This window comes from Pristis pectinata, chromosome 3 (genome assembly GCF_009764475.1).
Source record: "Pristis pectinata isolate sPriPec2 chromosome 3, sPriPec2.1.pri, whole genome shotgun sequence".
Lineage (NCBI taxonomy): Eukaryota > Metazoa > Chordata > Chondrichthyes > Rhinopristiformes > Pristidae > Pristis > Pristis pectinata.
Genome location: NC_067407.1, coordinates 43,284,002 through 43,311,195, shown reverse-complemented (window position 1 = coordinate 43,311,195; position 27,194 = coordinate 43,284,002). Strand labels below are relative to the sequence as shown.

At 38.9% G+C, this 27,194-nt stretch overlaps 1 protein-coding gene across 3 annotated transcripts; it reads left to right on the top strand.

Moving 5' to 3' along the window:
- Nucleotides 1-283: 283 nt before the first annotated feature.
- On the top strand, nucleotides 284-27,194 carry gorab (golgin, rab6-interacting). Of its 3 annotated transcripts, none has more exons than XM_052011845.1 (5): nucleotides 284-428; nucleotides 20,447-20,669; nucleotides 21,487-21,588; nucleotides 22,123-22,263; nucleotides 25,720-27,194. In XM_052011845.1, exons 1-5 carry the CDS (start codon nucleotides 371-373, stop codon nucleotides 26,132-26,134), a joined length of 939 nt encoding a protein of 312 aa, XP_051867805.1. In that variant the 5' UTR covers nucleotides 284-370; the 3' UTR covers nucleotides 26,135-27,194. The 3 variants fall into 3 exon arrangements, with proteins under 3 accessions (XP_051867805.1, XP_051867803.1, XP_051867804.1); XM_052011843.1 differs by having other exon boundaries at nucleotides 20,303-20,669; XM_052011844.1 differs by lacking the exon at nucleotides 284-428 and adding an exon at nucleotides 3,333-3,486 and having other exon boundaries at nucleotides 20,303-20,669.

Below are 27,194 nucleotides of genomic sequence, written 5' to 3'. Positions count from 1 at the left end.
TTTTAAAAAAAGCGAAACCGCTTCCTGACAACTAATTCCCCTTCCTCACAAAATCCGTTCAAATCGTGTGGCGGTTAACGCGCCAGCCTCCGATCAACCAATCAGTGGCAACTGCTGCCCCGAAGGTGGAGCGGCGTCATCCCTCTTTGCGCGTCCGTTGCCCCGGCAGGTGTCAAACACTTTGCACCCGGCCGTCTTGTCGGTCGGAGGAAAGTGCGCATTCAGACCGCGCAAGCGCAGTGGACCTAGTGCCACGCACTCGACGCCCTGCACGCATGCGCATTGCTTCAGCTCGGAGCGATTAGGCCCGAGTGTGGACCCTGTGTCTTGCACCAGCAACTTTCCTCTTTGGGTTTATTGTGCACGAGGTATGGCTGGTTGGGCAGGATTTTCTGATGAGGAGGTGACGCGAATAAAGCAGTTGAAAGGTAAAAACGTGCATTGTAATGTGTGAGTTTGCCAATTTGTGAAAGAACATTGCTGACGTCGGTATCAGTCCTGAATGTTTTGCCCATGGATTTTCATATTACTGTATCTTTCTGGGCCTGCGTTGCTGCACTGTTTGGTGGGCGAATCCTGGAGAGGCGATGTATTTTGGGCTATCTTATTTTCGTAAAAATAAAGTATACTCATACATAATTATAGATGCTAAGACTCTAATGGTCCGTCTCAGCAATTTGTGTCAATAAGTAGAAGGGTCTAATTGTCTGATATTAGAAAAGAGTTTACACTTATTTTTGTGGTGCTGTTCTTTCAGGGTATTCCACACGATAGTAGTTAGCCAGGGTAATTGAGGGGACTGCCTCCGTGAATAATACAAAACACCTTGCCACACATTTAAATGCTGTCAAATGTTGTATATTGTATAACTTGTTTATTAAACTCAGTCATAGTCAAAAGTTATTTTGCAGTGGAACCCTCTTCCATGTGCTCAAGAATTCCGGGTCTTCTTTGCATGGTCAAAATCGCACGTTTTTGTTTAAAGCGTGTTGGAAACATTTACAATACAATATGACACAGTGCTGATTTTCAAATAAGCATCACGGGGTTTCATCCCTTGTGGTCTTACTCCAGTGTATTCCTATTGTAGTATCTGGAGACCCTTTGTGGAGTGGGAGTTGCTTTGGAAGTGTGGGTATTTTAGACGGCCTTTAAAACAGAACAGTCTAGCGCAGGAACAGGTTCTTCAGCCCAAGATAATGTGCTAAACTAATTAAACTAGTAATTAAATGATTAACTAATCTGTTATGCCTACACAATGTCCATATTCTTCCATCTCAGCACATTCATGTGTCTTTTAAATCCTGCTATCGTATTTGCCTCTACTTCTATCCCAGCAACACATTCCAGACACTTACTACTGCATGTGTGGGGTGGATGGGGGAAGAAAAGACTTGCCCAGCACATCTCCTTTAAGCTTGCCTCCTCTCACCTTAAATGCATGCCCTATAGTACTAGATATTTCAACCCTGGGAGAAAGATGTGGGCTGTCTATTCTATCTATGCCTCTCATTCTTAAACTTCTATCAGGTCTCTGCCATGCTACAAAAAATAACCCAAGTTTGCCCAACTTCTCCTTCTAGCATATGCCCTCTAATCCAGGCAGCTTCCTGGTAAACAACTTCTGCACCCTCTCCAAAGCCACCACATCCTTCCTATAATGGGGTGACCAGAATTGAGTGCAATACTCCACAGATATGCCCTAACCAGAGTTTCATAAAGTTGCAACGCAACTTCTTTGACTCTTGAACTCGGTGCCTCAACTAATAAAAGGCACATATGCCATATGCTGCCTTTACCACTATAAACCTGTGCAGCCACTTTCAAGGAGCTATGGACTTGGACACAGATTCCTCTTCACATCAACACTGGTAAGGGTCCTGCCTTTACCTGTGTACTGTCCCTTTATATTTGATCTCCCAAAGTGCAACACCTCACCAGGCCAGATTAAACTCCATCTGCCATTTCTCCACTCATATTTGCAACTGATTTATTATCCCACTTTATTATTTGCCAATCTTCTACACTATCCACAATGCCACCAATCTTTGTGAACTTCAGTCTGTGAACTTAACTCACCTATCCACATTTTCATCCAAGTCATTTATATACTGTATAAATCGCAAACACCAAAGGTCCCAGTACGGATCCCTGCAGAACACCACTAGTCACGGATCTCCAGCCAGAATAAGTCCCATCAACCACTACCCTCTGTCTTCCATGGACAAGCCAATTTTGAATCCAAATGGCCAAGTTACTGTGGATCCCATGCATCTTAATATTCTGGATGAGCCTACCACTAAGGACCTTGGCAGATGCCCAACTAAGATCGATTGTAGACAACATCCACAGCTCTAACTTCATCAATCACCTTTATCAAAAATACTCAAGTTAGTAAGACACAGCTTGCCCCACACAAAGCTGTGCTGACTGTCCCTAATTAGGTCATGGTTTTCCAAATGCTCTTAAATCCCATCCTTAATCTTCTCCAGTAGCTTCCTTACCACTGACAGGAGACTCAGCAATCTATAGTTTCCAGGATTATCCCTATTTTCCTCCTTGAACAAGATTAATTACTCGCGAGTCCTCCATGACCTTGACTTGCTGGAGAGGACACAAAGATCTTGGTCAAGGCCCCAAAAAATCTCATTTCTTACCTCTCTAAATAACCTAGGGTGTATCCCATCAGGCCCTGGGGGACCTATCCACATTAATATTTCTCAGGAGACCCAACACTACCTCTTTATCTATCTCAAAATGCCCTAGCATATTAGCACGCTCTACATTTATTTCACTATCCTCCACATCCTTGTCCTTAGTAAATACCAACATAAAGTACACATTAAGGACCTTGCCCACATCCTCAGCCCCCAAGCACGTGTTCCCTTCTTTATTCTTGAGTGGTCCTACCCTCTCCCTAATTATCCACTTGATGCATGTATAGAATGCCTTGGGATTCTCATTAATCCTACTTGTTAAGGGTTTTTCATTGCCCCTCCTGGCACTTTTAATTCCCTTGAGTTTTTTTTCTAGCTTTTTTTTATAATCCTCAAGGGCCCTGTTTGATTTTAGCTGCCAAAACCTTATGTAAACTTCCTTTTTCTTCTTGACTAAATTCATCACCTCTCTCATAATCCAAGGTTCTCTTACCTTGCCATACTTGTCCTTCCTTCTTACTGGAACATTCCTGTACTCCATGCAGTTGGTCTTTAAAGACCCTCCATATGTCAGATGTGGACTTGCCCAAAAACAGCTGTTCCCAATTAATCCTGCCTAATGCACTTGTAATTTGCCCTGCCCCAATTTAATACTCTCCTACAAGGTCCAAACTTATCCTTAGCTATCTTAAAACTTGAGGAGCTGTGATTATTCTTTCTGAAATGTGCAGTTAATGTGCAAGCTGGTAAATTGAGAGTCCACTGTAGTTTAGTAAGATTGTCACTTATAATATACAGATGTATGTCAGGCAACTGATGTATATTAGAGGTAAGTAGACACTAATCTTTTGTTTGGTGAGAATTCCCTTTCTAGTTGTTAAGTAGTATCAGTAACTTTGTCTTCCATAATATCTTAATATTTTTGGTTGTAAAATTGATTTGCTAATTGGAAATATAGTGCTATCAGGAAAAAACATTTGTTTTAAAATTTTGATTGTTTCATTACTGTCCTTCACAAAAGGATCTGTAGGCTTTAACTTTGTGTTCCTGCTTCCAGAAAACGCAGGTGACTTTTGTTGCCATTGAGATGCAATAATAAGTGAAAGACTTGCAAATATATTGTGCCTTTCATTACCCCAAAGCACATCCAGTGAAGTACTTTGTCACTTCTAGAAGGGCCTTACTTGTCATGTGCCCATATCCTAATTTTTTTCAATTAAAAGACACAGCCAAAAGACTACATTGATACTTCACTGAAATGTCACCCTAGATAATGTATTCAAGCTTTGGAATAGAGTTTTAGTCCAAACCCTTTTTGGGTATTACTGAATCATTGAAATCATTGAAAAATTATGACACAGCAGAAAGCCATTTGGACCATTGTGTCTGTACTAGTTGAAAAAGAGCAGCCCAGCCTTATCCCACCTTCTAGCACTTGCCAATGACTTCAAACCTATGCACACTTTCCTCATCAAAGGGAAATAGGTTCTTCCTTTGATCCAAAAGCCTGTAATATCTGAACTTTCCTCATGTCTACAATTTTCCAGTCTTGGCAATTCCCTCAGATCTCTTCTGCACCTTCTCCAGTGCAATCACATCTGAGAGCATTTCGAACCGATGGATTATTTTTCATATTGCTATGACAAAGGGGCACTTAGCATATTTTCCTTCCCTAGCCCCCTTTCATTGAATCTTTTCATCGAGTTACTGGATGCTGATCCAAATGACCAGGAAGAGGATGGGGGCGAATGTTAATCTGGATTCCCAGCAGAAAGGGAAGTGTGCTGTGATCAAAACATCCACCCATCAGACTTATTTCCTACCAGTGATTGGACTGGTTGATGCAGAGAAACCCTGCATAAATCTTATGAACCATAAATCTCTTGACACCTGGTCCTTGAACCAGCCATTTCTCTATCTGCCTTATCGAAACCACTCATGATCTTTCAGACCTCTAGCAAATTTTCACTCAACTTTCATTGCTCGAAGAACAACCCCAGTTTCTCCAGTCTAACCTTGTGACTGCAATCTCTTGTCATTGGCACCATCCTAGTTAATTCCAGTGACATTTTTAAAAAAAACAAACAAAAAGTAAATCCTTTCTTAAAATTGCATCCCATGGTAAAAAAAATCTCTTGGTAATACAAGGCACGTGGTCATGCACTGACATAATTTCTGACGTGTTACCTTTATAACCAATGCAAACAGTACATTTATTTTCCCTGTAACAAAGCCTTATTAGAGAATGATCTGAAACTATATTGTCATAGATGAGGGAGGAGGAATGTTGAGAATGACACTCCTTGCTCTCTGTTGTGGATTTCTTAATTTAGCAGGAATATGTTATTTGAGGTCTTTCTTTAAAATTTGCTATTTTGAACCTTTGCTTGAAGCCAGCTGATAGATAAATTGATATGCAATGGAAGATTCCTAAGTACTTCTCACATTCCACTTGTGCAGTCTCTAAAGTTGCAGTGCAAAAAAGAAAAATTTTCTGTTTGCATATCTGCTTTGTCCTTTCTGTGCCCCAAATTGCTACTGGATTCGTCTCTAATATGGAAGTGCACCCAGTTCCATTTTGTATATAAGAAAGTCCAAAAAACACCAAGTGAATGAATGAAAACATGATCAGTTTTGAGTGCCGTTGGCTGATGAAGAATAGTGAGCCAAAACAATAGCCCTATTTTAGTGTTTTTCTTACTTGAGTGGGCAGTTAAAATTTCATTTGAATGACAATGCAGCCACTTTTGAGAATTGTACTGAAATGTCAGTGTTGAATATACTGTTGCAAAGATGCATTAATCCACAACCTTTTAATTCTGAAGTGAGAATAATCACTGTTCTAATTTATTTATAGGTTTTCAATGTAATGAAAGATGTTGCATGAATTACTGTCTTTCATTTGTATGTGAGTACTGAAGAAGTGTGGATAGTTCAGCAAACAAAGATGTGCTTATTTGTGGGTTTATTTTAGAACTGTGTATTTGAATCTCACTTTTCCTGGAGTATATGCAGTGCTTTCAGGAGTCAGCATGATTCAGAATTACAGGGAATTACTTCAATACTCTAGTTACATGTATTATAGTTGACATTGATTTGCAGTACCAGTGGCAACATCTGTGAAGAACCGTGGGTTTGAAAATCACCATTGAAATGATTGCATGTGAGGCTGTGGGAGGAAGAAATATGTACAAACCCACCAAGGATGATGTGCAAAAAAAAATGGTCAGCTGCCTATATGTCACATAATCACCATGTGGACTGGTTGTCTAAATGGATTGTTTCTGTACTCTAAACGTGTAATTGCATACCCTTAATCTAGTCTCTATGTCTGCTACTCTCGTCGGAAACTATTTGCCAAAATCTTGCATACTTCACATCATCTTTCTCCATTATAATTCATGTCCCTCAACTTCATTTCCCTACCTACACTAGAAGTTCCTTCCTACCTCTTAGGCATTCCCATGGAATCAAGGAGGACCTGCTTCTAATATTAGCAATTAGAATTTGCATTTCTTGTTGGCAGCTTATCAAAATGCAACAAGAAATAAAGCCAGAATGTTCTCAAAAATATTAAAACTGCAGATTGGCCAAAATCTAGCGTTAGAAAGTGCACATACTTTTTATTCTAAATAATTTGCCCAGAGAATTGCTTTCAAAGTCAAGATTTGGAATCTATAATAACAAAGACCAAAAAACATTAAAGCACAGCAGGATGAAAGGTAGATCAGCAGCATTGTTGGATTTTGAAAGCCCCAAATTTGTTAAGAAAAAACAGAAGAAAGGGGTTTGAAGGAGTTCTGTGAATGAATGAGTCAGGATAGGAGTTGAGTTTAATCTTTACGTCATATGAACAGATGCCAGGAAAAAAATGGGCTAAGGTGCACTGACTGGTCTAGAATTCAACCAAGGCAAATATTGCTCAAAAAGTAATTTGGGTAAAATTTAAGTCCTTTTCACAATTTCCAGATTCTGAGAGCCACTTGGAATTAAGTAATCAGTTTCAAGTTGCAACCGTACTAAAAAGAACCTATAATTGGCAAATAAATTTGATCTAAAAATGTATGCATGACCTCATATTCTGCAGTCAGTAAGAAAAACATTTTAAAATTGTTTTATAATAGCAATATGAATTTTAGACAGAGGAATAAAGATGCTGAAAATCAGAATTAAATAAAGAAAAATGCAAGGATATCAACAATGTGATCAAGCCGTTCCAGTACAGTTACAACACTGGCCTCTATCTGACAATTGCTTAAATATATTCTGTACAGAAAAAGTAGGACAAATTAAATCTGGCTAATTACTGGTCCATCAGTCTATTCACAATCATAGCAAAGTGATGAAAGGTGTCTTCGACAGTTCCATCAACTGGTATTTTCTCACCAATAAACATCACTGATGCCCACTTTTAGTTTTGCTAGGACTTCTTGGTTCCAGACCATGTCACGCTCTTGGTCCAAAGACTAAATTCCAGAAGTTAGCATGACTGCCTTTAGATAGCAATGCAGTATTTGATCAAGTGTACTCTTAAGGCACCCTGTTAAATCTGAAATAAATGGCCAAAGGGAAAATACTTCCAACAGCTGGAATCATTACCTCCCACAAAGGAAGATGGTTGTGGTTGTTGGAGGTCAGTCATCCCATCCCACATTCATCACTGCAGTTCTTCACAACAGTTTCCTAGATCCAGCCACACTGTTTATCAATGACCTACCCTCAAAGACAAGGTCAGAAGTGGGAATGTTGATGATTACACAATGTTCAATTCCATTTGTAATTCCTCAACAAATGAAGCAACTCATGCCTGCATACAGCAAGATTTTGACCAGATTTAGACATGGGCTGATAGGTGGTATAACATTCGCACCACAAAACATTCATGCCACAGAAGTAACAGGCAATGCTTACTTCCAACAAGAGAATTTAACCAAATACTCTTGAAATTCAGTTGTATTACTGTCACTGAGAGTCCCAACATCAATATTCTAGGGGCATCAGTGACTAGAAGCTCAACTGGAACAGCCACAAGGGAAAGTCAGATGTTGGGTATCCTGCGGTAGATGAATCGCCTTCTAAAACCTACAGTCTTTCGGGAGTGCAATGAAACACTCTTCTTACCTAGATGAATGCAGCACCGACAACTCTCAAGAAGGTTGACGCCATCCAGGACAAAGCAGTGTGGTTGATTGGTACCCCTTTAAACACACTAAACATTTATTCCATCAACCACCAGTGCACAGTGGCTGTAGTATTTACCACCTGAAATATACAGTAGTTATTTGCCCAGGCTAATCTGACAACATCTCCCAAACCCCTATCACCAAGGAGGACAAAACTACAGGCACACAGGAACATCACCATTTCCACACCCCCTTCCAAGTTGTGCATCATTCTGACTTGGAAACATGTTGCTGTTCCTTCATTGTTTCTGGGTCTCAGTCCAGGAATGCTCTGCCCAACAGCTCTGTCCAACTGCTCTGTGAGAGTACCTTCACCAGATAGACTAGTGGGTCAAGGCAGCAGCTCATCATTACCTTCTCACAGGCAATTAGGGATGGGCAATAAAACCTTGCTAATGACGCCCTGATCCTATAAATGAATATATATAAAATATTAAAATCCAAAGAGATAATGATTAAAACACCCAAAATATTAAGAGAAACAAAATATTGGAACTCTCAGAAGGCCAGGCAGCATCTGTGGAAAGAAACACTGTTAACATTTTAGGTCCAAGACCTATCATCAGAAATGGAAATGAGATGAACAAAATGTAATTTTAAGTTGCAGAGAAGGTAGTTGGAGAAGTGAATAGGAAAAGGGGAATATCTGCGATAGGGCGAAACCAGTCAAATTTGTGGGGTGGTTAGAGGCTGATTGTACTTTTTTTGTGTTCTGCGTAGCCAAAGGCAGGGCTGCGAGAGGAAAGGGAGTGAGAGCAGATGTGTGGGAAGTAGATGAAAATGACAGAGCAAGGACAGAGTTCCTATGGCCCTCACTCTCCACCCCACCAGCTTCCACATTCAACAGATCATCCTCTGCAAATTCTGCCAGCTCTAACAAAATTCCACCAGCAGAAACAGCATTTCAAAAGAATTGCTCCTTTTGTGATACCTTCATTTGCTCTTCTGTCACCACAAACACTGGTACTTTCCCATGCAACCAAAGATGCAACACCTGTTTCTTTACATCTTCTCTTCCCAGCACCCAGGGATCCAAACAGTCTTTCCAAGTGAGGCAGTGTTTCACTTGCACTTCTTTCAATCTAATGTAATGCATTCAGTATTCACAATATGGTCTTCTCTGCATTGTAGAAACCAAGTGCAGATTGGGTAATCACTTTATAGATCACAGAAGCAATCCTGAGCTTCTGGTTGCCTGTCATTTTTAATTCTCTATCCCACTCTCACCTATCTATGACATCCTGCACTGTACCACAAGACCCAATGCAAGCTTGTGGGGGAAAAAAAACATTTCACTTTCTGTTTGAACATGTTGCAATCTTCTGGACTCGGTATCAAATTCTCCAACTTTGGGTAACTTGCTCTCTCTGTATCAGAACTGGCCACTTCTGCCATACGTTCATCTGTGGTTTTGGCTGAGGTGTTTTTCTCTCTCTCTCCATTGGTATAGTCTGACCTGCTATCAACAAGCACAATCAGCCACTATCTTCCCCATTAATAATATTTGACTGGGTCTCATCCTATCACAGATATCCTTCTTTGTCCTGTCCATTCCTCTCACTCCCTTTTCAGCAACTTACAAGTTACCTTTTGTTTATTGAAGCTCTTTCCCAGTTCTGCTAAAGGTTCTCGGATTTGAAATGTTAACTGTTTCTTGTTCCAAGATATTGCCTGGCCTGAAGTGTCCAGCATTTTATATTTATATTCAAGATTTCTAGCATCTGTCATTTTTTTGAAATGATGAAGAACAATAATATTGATCATAAAACTAGAAAATACCCAAGACCATTTTTTTCAAAAGCTACTGAATGAAATCATTTGCTGTGCACTTTTAGAATGTTGGTTTGCTTTATTCAATCCAGTTATTCTATAAAGACAAAACTCCCTCAAACCAATTTTAGCTGTATTAAACACTTAGTGACTTTTCAGAAAAAAGTTCAGGAGCAGTAACCTTTTGTTTTTCCAGTCACTTTCAACGAAGCATGTGCAAAACTTAGCATCCACTAAAATGCCTTGTTGCCTTCTTCCTATTTCATAATTGAAGCAGTTCTTAAGTACATGCAAACCTGGTGGCTCATTTGAAAATACACTTGTATAAATGAAATGTTTACGTTTAGTCTGTCAGCATTTAAAATCTGCTTGCATCAAAATAGTGGCTGACACTAAGTTTCTTGATCTTGCTGCGCCACCTTTCTACTGTTCATTATACAGTGGAGCCATGACATCACTAAGACCTTAAGAAATACTTAAATTGTGACTTGGGTAGCAAGGTGGGAGACAGAGAGACTGGCACCTATTTCCTTACCGCCATCCCCAACTACCCATCTCCCTCCAATTGGATGCCAGATTTTCATCATGCAGTGGGTCCTTAATTAAGTTTCTGGGATCTTGGATAGTAATCCTTTATTTTTTTAACCCACTTTACCCAAAGACTACATTTGTCTACAAAATGCTCCCACTTGGTAACAAAATATTGCTGCTTTTCTCTCATTTTTATTTTTGTAAACTTGGGGAGTTTCTGTGATTAAAATCTTCCATAACCATTAATTGTACCCATTGCCTCTGGCAATGATGGTTCTTTAACGGATTTATGCATCTCGGCTCTCAAGCCAGAGAAAATGTTTTGTTTCAGTGAACTTTACCTCTCTGCTTTTCATATTGCTGTAACTATAAAATAAATTGACAAAATAAGGATGAAACTGCAAAACTTTAGAGAAGGGTTTGCAAGCTTTACTTTAATATACTCTTTAACCTGAAGACGGCACTTTTTGTTTTCCCAGTGCTATGCCACAAGTAATTGATTTTTGCTTTGTGGCTGTGAGTTCGAAGAATGAAATTAAGTCAATCTATCAAATGCAGTGATAACCTTCATTGTGCTTTTTGCATTGAGGTGCAGAAGCTATGCTGGTTTTTGAACAAATGAGGCATAAGGCAAGATGTGTAGTCCATAAGCTACTTAGCAAACTCTTGCCTTGAATTTCTGTATCATGGAGGACTGAAGCATTCAGTTTATCCTGGCCCTGTTGTCATCGACTGGTTATCAGACCTTAACAGAAAACTTTAATGTGCACCTTTTCTGCCTTTGCTTGCCCCGGGAATATAAAAGAATGGATTAACAAGCAAAGTCAAACTTTATTAAACTTGTTTGCAATTTCTGTGTTTAAAAAAAAACCATAACCACTTCCAACAATGGAATCTGTTAGACTCGTCATGTTTTCTGTAATTATTCTCTGAGGACCCCAGGTCAAACTTGTTGATTTGAAAAGCACATGCTTAGAAAGAAGACTCCACAGCAAATAACCAAAGGGGAAAGTGTTACATAAGTAATTGTTAAAATGTAATGGGTGCCAATGAGGTTCACATCTGAACAAATTTTGCGTATGAATGTACTTGAATTAGTAGCTTAATTCCTCCCTCAAGCAGGCTTCCAGGAGACTAAACTATTTAATTGTTCTAAGATTTTGTCAAGTTAAGCTGCGATGTGACCTCTAAGGAAGGCTGACTTTTGATTCAATAACTAATCATAGCAATGGAGCTCATATCAGGCTAAACCTTAAATAAAAATACTTCCTGTCATAAATTTCTTAGCCCATTCACTTAAATCAAATGTGTGTGTAAACAAGGATGGAACAATGAAAAGTGCCAAACATACTCTATTCTCGGGTACACTTTTTGAGGTACTTTTAAAAAAAGGATCAACATGGCATGAACAAAAATTTAATTATAAACTGCTAAATTCTAAAAGACTGGAGTTTTTAAAAAAAGTTGACTATTACACATAAGTTGCAATTTGAGTGGATGAGCAAATGTCTCAATGGTATTTGAATATAGCTGAGAATTTCTGTTAAAATTATTACCATGTAAAGGGAACTGGTTCAACCTCTGGTGATGGTGAAATGCTCTTCCTGATTAAAGATATTGCACTTGCAATGCTTATCCTTTTTTTAGCTGTTCCTAAGGTTGTTACTAAACCTGAGTTAGATGGTGCATTCTGATTTGGTGGCCAAGCTAATTATCAGGAGAGCAGCAAAACTGTATTGAATTTTGGATCTGATGTTTAGAACTGAATTTTCTGTCTGCTTAAATTAATTGCTGTTTGAAAGCGTGTATAGAGTGGACAGTTGTTTTCGTTGCCAGGTTGCAGCAAATATTTTTTTAAGTAGCTTGTTCATCTAATACAGGTAAATTGTGAAACTTATTTCTTTAAATTTTCTTTTGAAATGATTGGTGCAATAATTTTACACCATATCAATGAGGGATTTGAAAGATCTGTTCAAAATTGTTTGTGTTGTCAATGAGGAAGCATCTCTATTAATTTTAATTGTTCCTCGTTTTAGCAATCACTTTGTAATTTCAATGTTTCAAATAATGGAACGAATATTTATCCAGCAAGAGTTTGCTTTACTTACTCTATAATCATTCCTGTTTGGAAGTAATCACTTTGATAGAGATCTTGTGTAGAAAATATAATGAACTAGCCTTTGTGTAATACTACATTTGAGTTGGATTCTGATTTTAAGGACTTAAGGTTAGTTTAGATCTTGAAAACTTATGATTGGCCTGTGTGAAGATTTAAACTTCAATCTCAATTGGTCCATGTTGAATAACGGTATCCCAGTACAGTTTACCTAATCAAATTAATAGAGTTACAATGATTCACGTTAAATATAAAAGGGATATCAAATATCCAATATACTTCATTGAGTGGGGTAATTTTACACTTTCCTACATTTTAGTTGGAGCAGTTCTGTAAGCTACATGTGCTGTGTGTCCATCTGCCATGATATCTTAGACCTATTGATGGGCAATCTTGTTTCAACCACCAGATGTCATCAGTTGGCTTAGTTGAGACAATATAAAAGATATCCTGGAGTTGTCTAGTTGCACTCTTAGTATTCTATCAGATATATAAATTTATGAGAATTCATTGCTAGAATAAAGTAATTGACTTAGCTACATCCAGAAAACTATGTTCAAGTGTTGGTTTGGTTCAAAAGATAGCTGATCTTCAGTCCTTGGCAATTTGCAAGAAAGAGTGAGTACCAAATTTCAAATAATTCTTATCCACCAGTTGGTAAGTGATCCAGCTATTAGTTGCACAATTATTGCAGGGTAGCCAAGTGACCATTATTGTACGGGTATTTTAAATGCTATTTACCAACTGCATCTGACATCTACCTGAAATATAAGAAACGATGCCTTTAGAAGGTCAGACTTTGTGCAGGTGTAATACATAGCAGATGCTATTTTATATTGCTTCCACACACCTTTGCATACAGAATTGACTGTCTAGTAGCAGTATATTAGTGATGACTAATTTGGTCTTTGTTCCGGTCTCAATCTCACTATTTTAGTGGAAATATGGACCTGCATATTAAGCAGGTGCTGTTTGATGTGATAGAGTAACATGCATTTCAGAAATGACAACTTCATTTTTGTCACTGCCTTATCTACTGTATGATAAAAGTATAGTCATTGGCATTCTTTAACAGAAATTGATTTTCTTTCTCATTTCTACATTTCTAAACTATCAAATGAGAACCATCACCATTGAAGAACCATGGTAGCATATACATACTTGTTGAAACAAGTTTCTAAATAGAATTTGATTTCTAAAACCTGGCATTTTCCTAAAGCTATAACAAGTAAGTCAAATGAACACAAGTAGAGTTCCAAGCATGAAGTTCTAGCTGTGGTGCAATTCAGCTTAAAAAGGAATAGTCAACATTGAATTACACTGTGAAAACCAAGACACCTAACTCAAGCATTTGGTGTCGACATGTACTTAACAAAGATTTTATCTTTGAGATAAGTGTTCAACCCAATCGTGCAATGTAAATTTAATCCTATAGATCCTTGTTTAATATCTGTTGATGTTTGTATTTTTAATTTTTTATATTTCTGAATGAAATATTTCCTATTTCAGCCCATCAAGTCTATGCCAGCTCTCAGCGCAACTCCTTTAATCTCTGTTCACTATATATTTCCCTGAAACCCTATTATCTCTCTCATGCCCATTATGACAACTTTCCCCACACCCACTACCATACCAGAAACAAACTGGAGAAGCCAATCTGCCTTAACAACCAGTGTATCTTTGGAATGTGGGAAGAAACCAGAGCACCCAGAGGGGAAAATAGAAACTCCTCACAGCAGCAGTGATTAGAAGCCAGGTCATTGGAGCTGTGAGACAGTTGCACTACCTGCAGCATCACTCTGCCAATGGTGCTATATATTCCTTGATATGCCTTCCAGATTGTCACTAATCTAATTTCCTCAGGAGATATTCCCTACACAGCCTCCAGTCCTATGGTCCCCAACCCTCCATAGCCTGCATCTGCTTCCTCCCCAAAATCCATAAGCAGGACTGCCTGGATGAGATTGCTATTGCTTCACTGAACATATTTGTTCCTACCTTGACTCCATCCTTTTTTCCAAGGTTCAGTCCCTTCCCACTTATATCAATAATATCTCTGGTGTTCTCCACTACTTTGATAGTTTCCTGGTCTGAACCATCTTCACCATGGACCTCCAGTCCCTTTGTACCTCTAACCCATTCTAGAATGATTTAAGGGCCCTTTATTTCATTGGATACAAATCCAACCAGTGCCCCTCCACCAGCAACCTCATTTACCAGGTTGAACTATTTCCAGCACCAAACAATGTCTCCTTCAGCTCCACTCACTTTCTCCAGATCAAAGACGTAGCCACATAAACTGGTATTGGCCTGGACTATGCCTATATTTCTGGGATTTGAGGACTAATCTTTGTTTCACCTCCCTTCCTCAACTCTTTTTCCCCAGCAAGGAATTTGAAAAATTCATTATTTTGCTGCCAATTTCCACTCTGCTCTCACTTTCATGTGGTCCAGCAATGATTCTTCCCTTTCTGGATTTCTGTCTCCATCTCAGGGGAATCAGTTGCAAGATCCCTACAACGATCTTGCCAATACTTCCATCCATCCTATTGCCTGTGTAGAATTCTATTACATTCTCCCCATTCTTCCATCTGTTGTATTTGCCTTTATGATTAAACTTCCTGCACAGGTGCCTCTGAGATGTTTTCCATCTTTCTAAACAGCTTATTCCCCTCCATCATAGCTGTGAGAGCCATTGATTTCTTTATTTCCCAGATCTTTGCTCTTGCCCCCCTCTGCCCTCCATCCTTCTGGACTTGACAAGGATAAAGTTCCCTGGTTCTCACCTTTCACTGAACAGCTTGCATATTCAACAATCATCCTTTGCAGTTTGGACTACCATAAACAAGATTTCACTACAAGACACCCCTTTTCCTCCTCGCAGCATTTCAAAGGAACAGCTCACTTCACATCTCCCTGGTCTGCTCTTCCAAGTCCACAAGCCATTCCCGTTCTCATGGCACTTTTACCACAAGGGATGCTATATCTGGTCTTTCACCTTGCCCGTTTCCATAATTCAGGTCCCAAATACTCTTTCCTGGTAAAGCTGTAATTCACTTGCACATCAAATTTTGTAATTGTAGTTGATGCATTCAAGAAGCCAAATGCAGATTTGGTGACCCTGAGTTTCCATTTGCTAGTTATTTTAATTTCTCACCCCACTTACACTCTGACCATCTTTTGCCTCCTTCAGTGTTCCGACAAAGCTCAATGTAAGCTTGAGGAATAGTACCTCTTCTTCCATCTTGGCTCACTGCAGCCTATGGGACTCTATCAAATTCAATAAATTCAGAAAACTGCAACAGAACTGGGCAGTTCTGCAGTAAGTTTATCCATTTGTAATATTATCTTTGTTTTCTCTCGCCACAGCCACTGAATGATCTGTTGGGCATTTTCAGCATTCTTTTGGTTTCAGCAACTGTCCTGACCTGCATTTCACATCTTTAGCATGTCTCTTATTTTTACTCTCCCTAACTGCCCTTTATTAATCAATTAACCAGGCAGCTCTGCTAAGAATGGAAATGTCTGGGCAATTCTGGCCTCAAATGTCTGACCTCACCTCAGAGATATTTCCCTTGTCCTATCCATCACTCCCTCACTCTTTCTGCAACTTAAAACTAACTTGTTTCCTCACTTTCACTGTCTGACAAAGACCTTTGGCCTGAAACGTTAGTTCTGTTTCTTTCCATTGATGCTGCTTGACCTGCTGAATATTTCCAACATTTTCTGTTTTTTATCTAAGATAAATTTATAGTATGTAAGTACAAGCATTTTAAACTGGATTGGTGAGTTGCAGGCACAATTAACCATCTGGGATTACGATATTGTGATAATAACAGAGATTTGCCCAAAAAAAGGCAAGAATAGATTTTAAATATTCCTGGATTCTAGGTGTACAGAAGAGGTAGGGAAAGCGATAATTGTTAAAGGGAATATTACATTGTTGGCAAGGGATATTCTGGAATGATCAAGGACCATCTATTTATATTTCTAGCTGCACTTAGTCAAGGTGAAATGCCTCCTTGATTGCTGAGGGAAGTAGTGGCTCTGGCCATAATCTTTGAAACATCTTTAGGTTCAGGGGTGGTGCCTGAGGACTGGAAAATTACTGAAGTTACACTCTTGTTCAAAAAAGGGTGCAAGGTTAATTCCAGTAACTACAAACCAGCCACTTTTAACCTCGGTGGGTGGGAACATTCCATAAACAATTGGGACAGAATTACCAGTCACACGGGCAAGTGTGGAAGGATTAGCAAATTTACTCAAAAGACAAGCTATAACTAATCCAATAGTTGTTTTAAGTGACAGAGGACCAATAAGGGAAATGAAGTCAATGAGGTATGATGAAGTGCCAAATGCTTGAAGGCCATGGAAAAGAAGTGGCTGTAACAGCATGGATAGAAAATTGGCTAAACAGAGTAGGAGAGATTTTTTTGGATTGGAGGGAAGTATACTGTGGAGTTTCCTAGGTTTGATACAAGAACTGCTGCTTTTCTCGAATTTACAAATAGACTATATAATTTACAAATTCATGGATGAGACAAAACCTGGATAGAGTGAAATGTAAGGACCAGAGTAGTACACTTAAACATATAGACAGACTTGTAGAATGGGTGACTAGATGATATGAAACTTCTGAGAAATAGTAACAGTTAAATTTTGGTATGGAGAATGAGAAGAGGCAATACAAACTCGAGGGCATAATTTGACAAGATCTAGAAGAACATATCTGGTGACGTGCATGGGTCATTTAAAGTGGCAGGGCTGGTTGCGAAACTGGTGAATAAATCATAGCAGATCCTAAGCTTTGTAAATAGAAGCATAGATTGTGAGTAAAAATGGTCATGAACATTTTATAAATTAAACTGATTTGGCCAAAACTGAAGTATTGAATTACTTTCTCAGTGCTACACTTGCTAAATCTTTTGCATCATTCCTGAGAGTGCAAAAGACATTTGTTGAAATTATTCCAGGGTTGGGGAACTTTTAATTATGAAGATAGACTGAAAAGCTGAGGTTGCTTTCCTTGGTATAAAAATTGAGATGTAATCTAAGGTATTTAAAATCATTAAAAATATAGACAATGGATTGAGAGAGACTGCTCCCATTGACAAAATGACATATAATGTTGGTGATTGACAACAAGAATCAAATGTGTCATGAGGAAAATTTTCTTCACACTAGTAAATTGAGTCTGGATTGCATAACTCAGGGTAGTAATCGAGGCAGATTCAATTGTTTCATTCAAAGGGAAGCTAGATAAATATCAGAAGGGAAGGAATTTCCTGGGCTGTTCAGAGATGGTAAGGAAGTGGGACCAGCTGATATGCTCTTGCAAAAAGCCAGTACAGGTACATATGCAAATCTTGGGTACACGTATCTTTAAAAGTGGTAGAACAAGTTTGAAATAGCTGTTTTTTTGAAAAACTGTACAAGATCTTTGGTTTATAAAGGATCAGAGGCAAGGAAATTATTCCTTTTTAAATCACTGATTTAATCTGCTGGAAGTTGGTGTGTTTCTTTGACTAGAGAAGAATTGACAGGACAGTGAAGTTGTGAAGACTGTCAATCAAGTAACTGAGGAGGAGAACCATTAAAATGGCATAAGGCTCTGAAACCAGATAGCACAGATTTGAGATGTTTGGCAAAATTGGCAGGAAATATTCTTTGTGTGCAGCATGTTGTGATCTGGAATGCAATGCTCAAGATTGCTGGAAGCAGATTCAGTAATTACTTATAAAAGGAAATTGGATATGTAAATGAAGGCAAAATATTTGCAGGCCAGCATTAAAAATTGGAAAGTGGGTTATATTGGATGGTTGTATCATAAAACTGGCACATGCATGATGGGCTTATCATATGATCCGTGAAGCCCATTAAAATTGTGTTGGAAGGCCTGTGGTGTTTGGACTACATGGTCTTTAGAAGGCTCGCAACCACCACTGCCTGACTGTTCCAACCCACAATGCAGAACAAATAAAAGCACATATTTTCTCAGTCTTTGCCCACCATTCTGAGGGCCCATGTGGAGGAGGGTCCCACACATTTGGGGATGCAGAGTGTTGTTCTTCATTGCTGTTCGTCTGTTGCAATCGAATAAGAAATATGGGTTCCTCTGGTTTTAGTTTATAGTTGTTTACATAAAAATAGCACTTTTAAATGTAGAATTTATGGGAATAGCTTACAAGTCTCCTCATCTCTCTGTTCAGCTACAAAGATCTCCCCAGCCCAGAGATTTCCCCATGGTAACAAGCTAATGTTGATCACTGGCCGTTGATCTTGTTTTATTCCAAAATAAACTTTATTCATAATAAAAAAACAAACTATATACTATAATAAAACAGTGCAAACCTTTACATTCGTGTGTGGATCAATCATTAGTGTTACCCTTTTTATAAAAACCACAGCACCGATGCCACTCGTGTGGCTCCCTGGGGTGATACCCCAATCCAAATTTACAGTATTTAAGGGGCTTCCTTGCCTGACCCCATCCTTCTATCTCCAGTGGCAGAAGAACCCTAAACTGTAGTCCTTCCCCACCGAGCCCTTGCGTTTGCTGCACCCAGCTTCAGTGCGTCCCTCAGCACGTACTCCTGCAGCCTGGAACGTGCCAGTCGGCAGCATTCCCCAATGGACATCTCGCCATGCTGGGAGACTAACAAGTTTCGGGCAGACCAAAGGGCGTCTTTCACCGAGTTGATGACCTTCCAGCAGCAGTTGATGTCCATCTCCGTGTGTGTCCCCGGGAACAGCCCGTAGATCAGAGAATCCTCTGTTATGCAGCTGCTGGGGATGAACTGTGACAAGGACCCTTGCATCTTTCACCACACCCTCCTTGCAAACCCACAGCCTGTAAAGAGGTGGGCGACCGTCTCGTCCCCAGCGCAGTCCTCCCGGGGGCAGCGCGCGCTGGGAGTGATGTTCTAGCCGTGCTGGAAGGATCTGACTGGGAGGGCCCCTCTCACCGCCAGCCAAGCGAGGTCTTGATGCTTGTTGGTGAGTTCTGGCGATGAGGGGTTCTGCCAGATGGTCTGGACAGTCTGCTCAGGGAACCACCCCACAGTATCCATCGAATCCTTCTCCTGCAGTGTCTGCAGGATGTTCTGTGCTGACCACTGCCTGATGGATTTGTGGTCAAAGGTGTTGGTCTGGAAGAACTCTTCCACAAAGGACAGGAAGTACAGCAACGTCCAGCTGACTGGGACATTGCGTGACAACAGGGCCAGGCCCATCCTTCGCAACACTGGGGACAGGTAGAACCTCGGCATGTAATGAACCTTGGTGTCCACGTACTTTGGTTCCACGCACAGCCTGATGCAGCTGCAGACGAAGGTGGTCATCAGGATGAGGGTGACGTTGTCCAGGGACTTGTGCATGGCGACCCATCAGGCTGTTGATCTTGTTACTGTAGGGAAACACAGAGCTGTGGAGCAAATCCTTACTTTGAAAGTGCAGTGAAAGGCAGGGTATTGAGCCTGGTGCCCCACACAGTAGTGGTGAGGGCAAGATTTTGCACCAGAGTCCCAGCACAGCAACATTTAGTATATATACAATGACCCCTTCTGGTGCTGATTTCTTTACTGCTTTCTTTCCTGAGGACACTGAACTCCGCAAAGTACTAGTATGGGTGAATTCAGAATGGAACCAAGGTACATTTAAACAAGGTAATGCAAGACATTGTGGTAACCATGGATATTAATCTGCTAATAACACATTCATTGTAAATTTAGGATTTGCCATATAAACATAAATGGTCCAGCGTCTAATCAGGACTGTGTTTTTCTTATAGGCACTGATGTGGTAAATGATGTTCTAGATTTTTCCTGTGTTCCTTAATATTTTGACCACATTGTGTAATAAATGCTTAACATACAATGTGTGGGAAGCATGAAGCTTTGCAACACATTTAAAAGTATTTTGTATGGAAATGAGAGTTATCTTTGTATTTGGTTGATTATATCAACAGGCATGTGAGTATATCATCCACTTTTGGTCATACATATGGCATGGAATCAATTTTTTTTATAAAATATTTAATTTTCCAGATCCTTTGATCTTAGAAAAACCAGAAAAATTTGGACGAGCACCATCAACAAACAAAAGTCGTCAGCAACTCCAAAGGGAAAGGGCATTGAACCAGCATTGTCGCAAAACAAATGGGCACAATGAAGTTCCTTTTATCCTTCCAGAACAACAACTGGCCAAACCAAAGATGAATCCTCCACAAGCAGCAGAGCCCCCTGCACCTGAGCTGGGACCAAAGCCAATTGCACAAGAGGCTAATAAACAATTAACTGCAACTGAAGAAAGCTGTCAGAAAGAAATGGACAAACCTGGAGCCAAAGCATCATGTACATTCCAGGATTCCTCAGTTAAAGAGTTATCGACAGAACAGGTCAAAGGGGTGGAATTGTTAGTAAGTCTAGAAATAATTATTAGAAATGGTGCTTAGATACCTTTGCTGCCATCTTGGAATTGGTGTTATTCAATGCAGCTCCCCCTTGGGAAAAGTAATAAGAAACATTAGGCAATGAAGCATCTATTCTGCCTCATTCTAATGTAGATACAGGAGAAGATATTCAGCTTCTTATGCCTTTTCTACCATCCAGTTAGATCACAGCTGATCATTATCTTGATTTTGTTTAGCATGCCTTGGTTTCTGAAACTTTGTACAAATCCATACAATCTCAGTTTTGGAATTGTGAATTAATCTAGCCTCAAGTAGGCCAACTCTACCTCTTGCCATGTAAAGAACTGGTTTCTGATTTTTCGGATCTAAAATGAAGGTTATTCCCCCTCCCCCTTGTTCTGGGTTCCACTAGAGGATCTGTCTACCTAAACCCACATTTACTCATAAATTCATTATTTAGATTGCCCATAAGCTTTTGTATGCTATCAAATGCATACCTGATGTATGCAACCTGTTTCATAGTTATTTAAACATTTTTAGTGGAAAGTGGTATAAACTGCTAAAGCAGTGGCTGACCAGTTTGCAATGAAAACAAAAATGTTGTTAATTGAAGATAACATTTATGAAGAAAAAAGGACGGGCAGCTGAATTTTCCCTGTACTTAAACTATTCATATTGCTTTTTTTAAAAAATGATAGTACACAGTCTGTTTGATCTTGTTACTAGTTTGAACATCAGGCTGTGTTGTGTTGTATATTATTTTATAGGTAGTGAGTTTGACTTCTATGATGTTTCTTCAATATTATTGTTTCTCTGCAGGCGTGAGAGATCACGGCTAGAACAGCTGCAGCTAGAGCAGCGATTAATGGAAGAGAAGAATAAACGCAAGAAGGCGCTTCTGTCGAAGGCCATTGCAGAAAGGTGTGGAATACTGCTGACAGAATATGTTGACTTCCTCAGCTGTCATTAGTTTTTGGACTACACAGTGTCACATTTTTTCTATGGATGGCACTTAAGTACTGTAGTTTATTGAAATCACTGATCAACAAAGGAAATCTATTTGGTCACTATCAACAAAGTCTGGATAAGCTGCACTTTCCTCTATTCGGAGAGGTTTGTAATTTTTGAAGTGAAAGGTCCCATGAAGAATGAACACTTGCCTATGGTACAGAAGGGAGATTAACAAATGTGCCCATATCTAAGTGAAGGAGTTATTCCCTTCTGATGAGTGAAATGCAAAATGAAAACTAATGTGTGTGTTTTTATATTTATCTCATTTAACTTAGTGACAGTGTTGAGTATACATTAATATAATGAATTTTAAAGTGTAACTATTTTCTTTGGCTACATCTAGAGTTTAAGTTAAATGTAAGTAAGTTCTTTTTAAAGAACATTGTGACAAATTGTCAGTGCCGATATACAGTGTGCCTTCCTGACCAGTTGTACTCCTCCTAGGTCTAAGCGAACCATGGCAGAAACTGTGAAACTAAAGCATATCCAAAAGGAGCTTCAGAATTTGGATGACTTATTATCGAATGGTGTTAATGTCCTCCGGAATCGGATTGAACAGTCCAGTTGGGAATATTATCAGGCTAAGTAAGAATATATATACATTTTAAGGGACAACCCACTACTAGTCTGATATCCAGGTAATGGTGATGTTGACCACTGTTCAGGTAATTAATTTTAGGTGTCATTGAATCAATAGTTGGCACGTCTTTTACTTAATTTCTGAATGCAATTCTATCCTTGGCTAATATCAGCTAACTGCATTTCCCACTGAACCACCCGCAATTGTGTTTTGGTTTGCAATATTTAAAAGGATTGAGTAGTTATCAACTACTGATGAATCTTAATTTTTGTGATTTGCCAGGAAATTATTTTCATATTCTTTTGCACATTGAGTCACTGAGTTAACCTAAACATGACCAAAATAAATATTTCATCCAGCAATGATTATAGGTTATTAAAATGTATTACTATCTTAGGTGGACATTTGACTGCGGAGTAAGTTGTTTGCTGAACACTTTTGAAAACAAAACTACTTAAAAAGCACTACATTTGGATTAGAAATTTAAAAGAAATGGAAAATTCTATGCAAATCTTACACTTGGAACAGGTATAAATTTATTATGAAAGTATTTGTGTTGGTCCTGCAGCAGAAGTCTTGATAAACTTTACAATCCAAGCACATACTTGTATATATTTTGGTATAGATATAAAAACAAAACTCTGCCTGTTTTGTTTTCCAGATTTTAAACATGGATTTGCATAAGACCCGAATGATAAAATGAGCCCAAGCAACCAAAATATTAGTTATTTATGGCAAACGAGGCTTGATTTTACAATGTCACTAATAACCATAATTTTGTAAAACAAAAAGTATATTATTTATGAACTCTCTGATAGTGATTCCATTGAGCCAATTTGCTGTGTTGAGAAATAAAACTGCAGCTCCTTACAAAAATAATACATCACATAGTGAATCCCAGTGAAAGTAAGAAACAGCAGGAGTTCATATGGTGCACCCTTTGCCCCAGCTGGCATTTAAATAAAATCTTTTAACCAGCAAAAATGTGTCCCCACTGTTTGCCCCTCACCAGAGATTTGGACCTTTTGAGTAAGACTTGCGAGTATGCTCCTAAATATTTAGACATTGCTTATTTGGGAGGTATGGTTAATATAGAGGAAGAATGTGACGAAATACAAGATGACATTAACAGACTTGTCAAATTGATGTTTAAAAGGCAATTATTTTCAGGGTAATTAAATTTGAGGTAGTGCATTTTGGTGGGAAGAATGAGGCTGCATATTGCTTGGATAATCTAGGTGGAGGAGCAAAGGGATCTCGAGCTACACTCATCACTGAGTATTGGCCAGCATTTTTCTTTTATTTTACTACTTTCACTTCGGTCAGGCAACATCTATGAGGGAGAAATAGGTTTTATTTTAGGCTATCCAGAACTGGGAATAAACTGTTTAAAGGTGAAGAGGGGAGGCAAGCAGAGGGGATGGGAACAAAAAGGGAAATTTATGACAGGGAGTAACACAAAGTAATGATGAAAGAGATGGTGCACTACTGGATAAAGTGAATTAAAAAGTAGTAAATGGCAGTTTTTAGAGGGCTTAAAACATGGGAGGCCTTTTAAGAGTATAGAAAGTGTAGGAAGTTAAATTAGGAGAGCAATGAGGGAGCACAGAATACCTCTGGCAGACAAAATTAAGGAAAATTGCAAAGCATTTTATAAGTATGTTAAGGGCAAGAGGGTAACCGGAGAAAGAGTAGGATCCATAAGGGAACAAAATGGCAATCTGCATGGAGGTAGAGGACATCAGTGAGGTCGTAAATGAATTCTTGTCAACTGTATACACTGAGGAGCACATCATTGTAGTTGGAGAATTCTCAGAGTGGGGTGAAGAAATTCTAGAATGTGCTACCATTAAAAAGGCAGTATCAGACATCTTAGTGGGCTTACAAATGGATAAATCGCCAGGACCTTATAAGATGTATTCCAGGCTGCTATGAGAGGCAAGCGAGGAGATTGCTACCACCTGTCAGATTTTTAAATCTTTGCTGGCCAATGGTGAGGTGCCAAGTACTGAAGGACAGAAAATACGGTACCCTTATTCAGGAAGAGTAGCAGGGATAAGCCGGATAATTACAGGCCTTTGAGTAAATCATTGGGGGAAAAAATTTGAGGGATAGGATTATTCTGAACTTGGAAAGGCAGAGATTAATCAAAGATGGTCAGCATAGTTTTGTTCGGGATTATCATGTTTGACCAATGTGACTGAGTTTTTCAAAGTGGTAACAAAATGTATTGATGAGGGCAATTTGGTTGATGTAGTCTACATGGACTTCAGGTAGACCTTGTCAAGGTCCCACATGGGAGACTGGTACCTCATGGAATACAGAGCAAATTGGATCTAAAATTGGCTTGGCAATAGGAGGCACAGGGTGATGGTGGAGAGTTGCTTTTATAATTAGAATCCTCTAATTAGTGGTGTACCACAGGGATCAATGCTGGGACTCCTTCACACTAACAATTCAGATATGAATGTAGAGGGCTTAATAAGTTTGCAGATGACACAGAAGTCAGTAATGTTGGAAGTGAGGAGGATAGTTGGTGACTACAGGATAATATTGATCATTTAGTAAGAAGGGTAGATCAGTGACAGATGGAATTTAATCCTGATAAGTGTGAGGTAATGCACTTTTGGAGGACTGATGTATTAAGTATATGCAGCATGTTACCACAAGGAGCAGCAGAGGTCCATAGCATGGACGGAAAACTATAATTAGCACATCAGGAGGATAGGATGAAGAGGATCAGAGTAGGCTCAAGTGGGGTATAAATGGCAACCAAGAACAGATGCACAGAATGACCTGTTTCTTTGTTATAATTTGACAACTCACTGCAGGTCTGTTCATTCTCCTTTTAAATGCTTTAACATTAAGGATCCTTGTACTTGTTATCAGCACAATATTGCATTTATGTGGTCGGTGGTTTTGGGATTAGAGAATAGGGTTGAGGGCTTCGTTTGTTTAACAGGATACTGTCCTTGCATTTGTACTGTCCTTAATTTCTATTATCACATTTTTAAACAGTGAAAGGCTTTGTTCATCCGAAAGATTTTCAAGAACACAAATACTGCTCTATTATATATTGTTGTCACAAGCAATTCTAAGCTAATGCTGAGTTTAAGACCCTGCTGTATCACTGGAGAGTGCAGAAGAATTAATTTGAAAGATGGACATTATTACCACTCCTGTATACAGCACAGTGATGGACAGGCTTTGGCATGCCAGCTAATGAAACAATGACCATCCATGTTGATTTACGAGAGGCTCATGGTGGCCTACTGGTATTGGTTAATTTTGCTGTAACCTGCGGAGGAAGATCAGTTAGGGCTCCTAGCAAAAGAAATATTCACAGCCCCTTTGCATTTCAATGCAACTGTTTTAATACCTTTAGATGATATTTCCACAATATTGCCTAAACAGAGAATAAAGTGCATCTTGCTCATTGTATGTCCTTTCCTGGCCCTCAGGAAGAGGTATGATAAAGCAGAGGTGGAATATGTTGCAGCTAAGCTGGATCTACACAAGAAAATTGAACTGAAGGAGCAGCTGACCGAACACTTGTGTGCCATAATCCAGCAGAATGAACTACGCAAAGCTAAGAAGCTGGAGGAGCTGATGCAGCAGTTGGAAATGGAGGCAGATGAGGAGCAACTAGAACTAGAGATTGAAGTGGAAAACATGTTGCAAAGGCAAGAACTAGCCAAGGCATCTGATCAGACCAATGCAGGAAGTGAAGAATCATCAAAGCAGACTATTCAAGAGGGGGGCAGCCAGAGTCATACACTTAAACAAACTGAAAAGGAAGCAGAGGGCACTGCTACTTGTGACACAGGCAGGAAAAATTCAAAGGACTCATTTAAAATTCAAGAAGCTGAGAATTGAATCAGAGAGCTCCAGAGAAGATCCAGACACTTGCTATAACTTGAATATGTATGTTGGTGTTCCAAAAGTAAATTTGGGTAAAATTGATGCCAACTTCCATAATATTGTCAATCCGTTGGGAACTGAACTCAAACCATTTAAAAGAATTTGTGAAGCACTTTTTATTGTAATTTCCTATATTTTATTAACAGTTCAATCTTTGAACAGAATTAGGTTTTGGGTGAAAAAAAAATAATAATCAATGATATATGGGCCAGAAGGGTGACCTGAAACTTGAGGCACTTTACAAGTTTTCCTTCATTTGATTAAATTATTTGATCACACTACATTTCTGTAAACTATGATTTGTGCAATATAGTTCTTCCAAATGACTGTATCAAATGTAACCAGACAAGTTGTTGAGACTGGTTAAAGGACCTCCCAATTTTATGCAATTTTCTTAAAAGAAAGCATAGACATACTATTGTCATTTATTTCTTGAAATTTATTGTTATCTGTTACCAATTTATGCATGCATGCATTTTTCTTTATTTAAAAAAATTCCAGATTATGCCTTATAGAATTTATCAAAGATTAGCAACACTTTATGTAATTCTTGATCAATTGATTACTAATCTATCAGCATTTTTTTCAAACTTTTAAACGTTAACAAATGATTGTTAAAGTTTTATTACAGTAGTGGATTGTTACAAAATTTACATTAATACACTAAGACTTGATCATTACTGCAGGTGTCTTTTTTATATAAGGTTCGACCATATACCATAACCAAATTAGAAGGGAGCAACAATGAACTAGATATTTGGGGGGGGAAAAAAAGCTATTTTGCAGACCTTAGAAATACAAATTCCATCAATTCGATTCCACTAAAATGTCCATGAAGTTTATATAAAGCCTTTGCATTTGGTGACTCAGACAACTTCTGATTTTGCATTATCACCATTAATCCTCCTTTAATGCATGTTATTCATATCACCATGTGTTGCTGTAACAAAATATTAAAAACGTGCATATTTGTTCCTAAACCCTTAGACTTAAAGTGGATGATAAAGCTATACCA

Coding starts and splice junctions, on each gene's coding strand:
- gorab (XM_052011843.1), top strand. CDS start 371: ATGGCTGGTTGGGCAGGATTTTCTGATGAGGAGGTGACGCGAATAAAG. Junction 429..20,302: donor GCGAATAAAGCAGTTGAAAG/GTAAAAACGTGC, acceptor TTAATTTTCCAG/ATCCTTTGATCTTAGAAAAA. Junction 20,670..21,486: donor CAGGTCAAAGGGGTGGAATT/GTTAGTAAGTCT, acceptor GTTTCTCTGCAG/GCGTGAGAGATCACGGCTAG.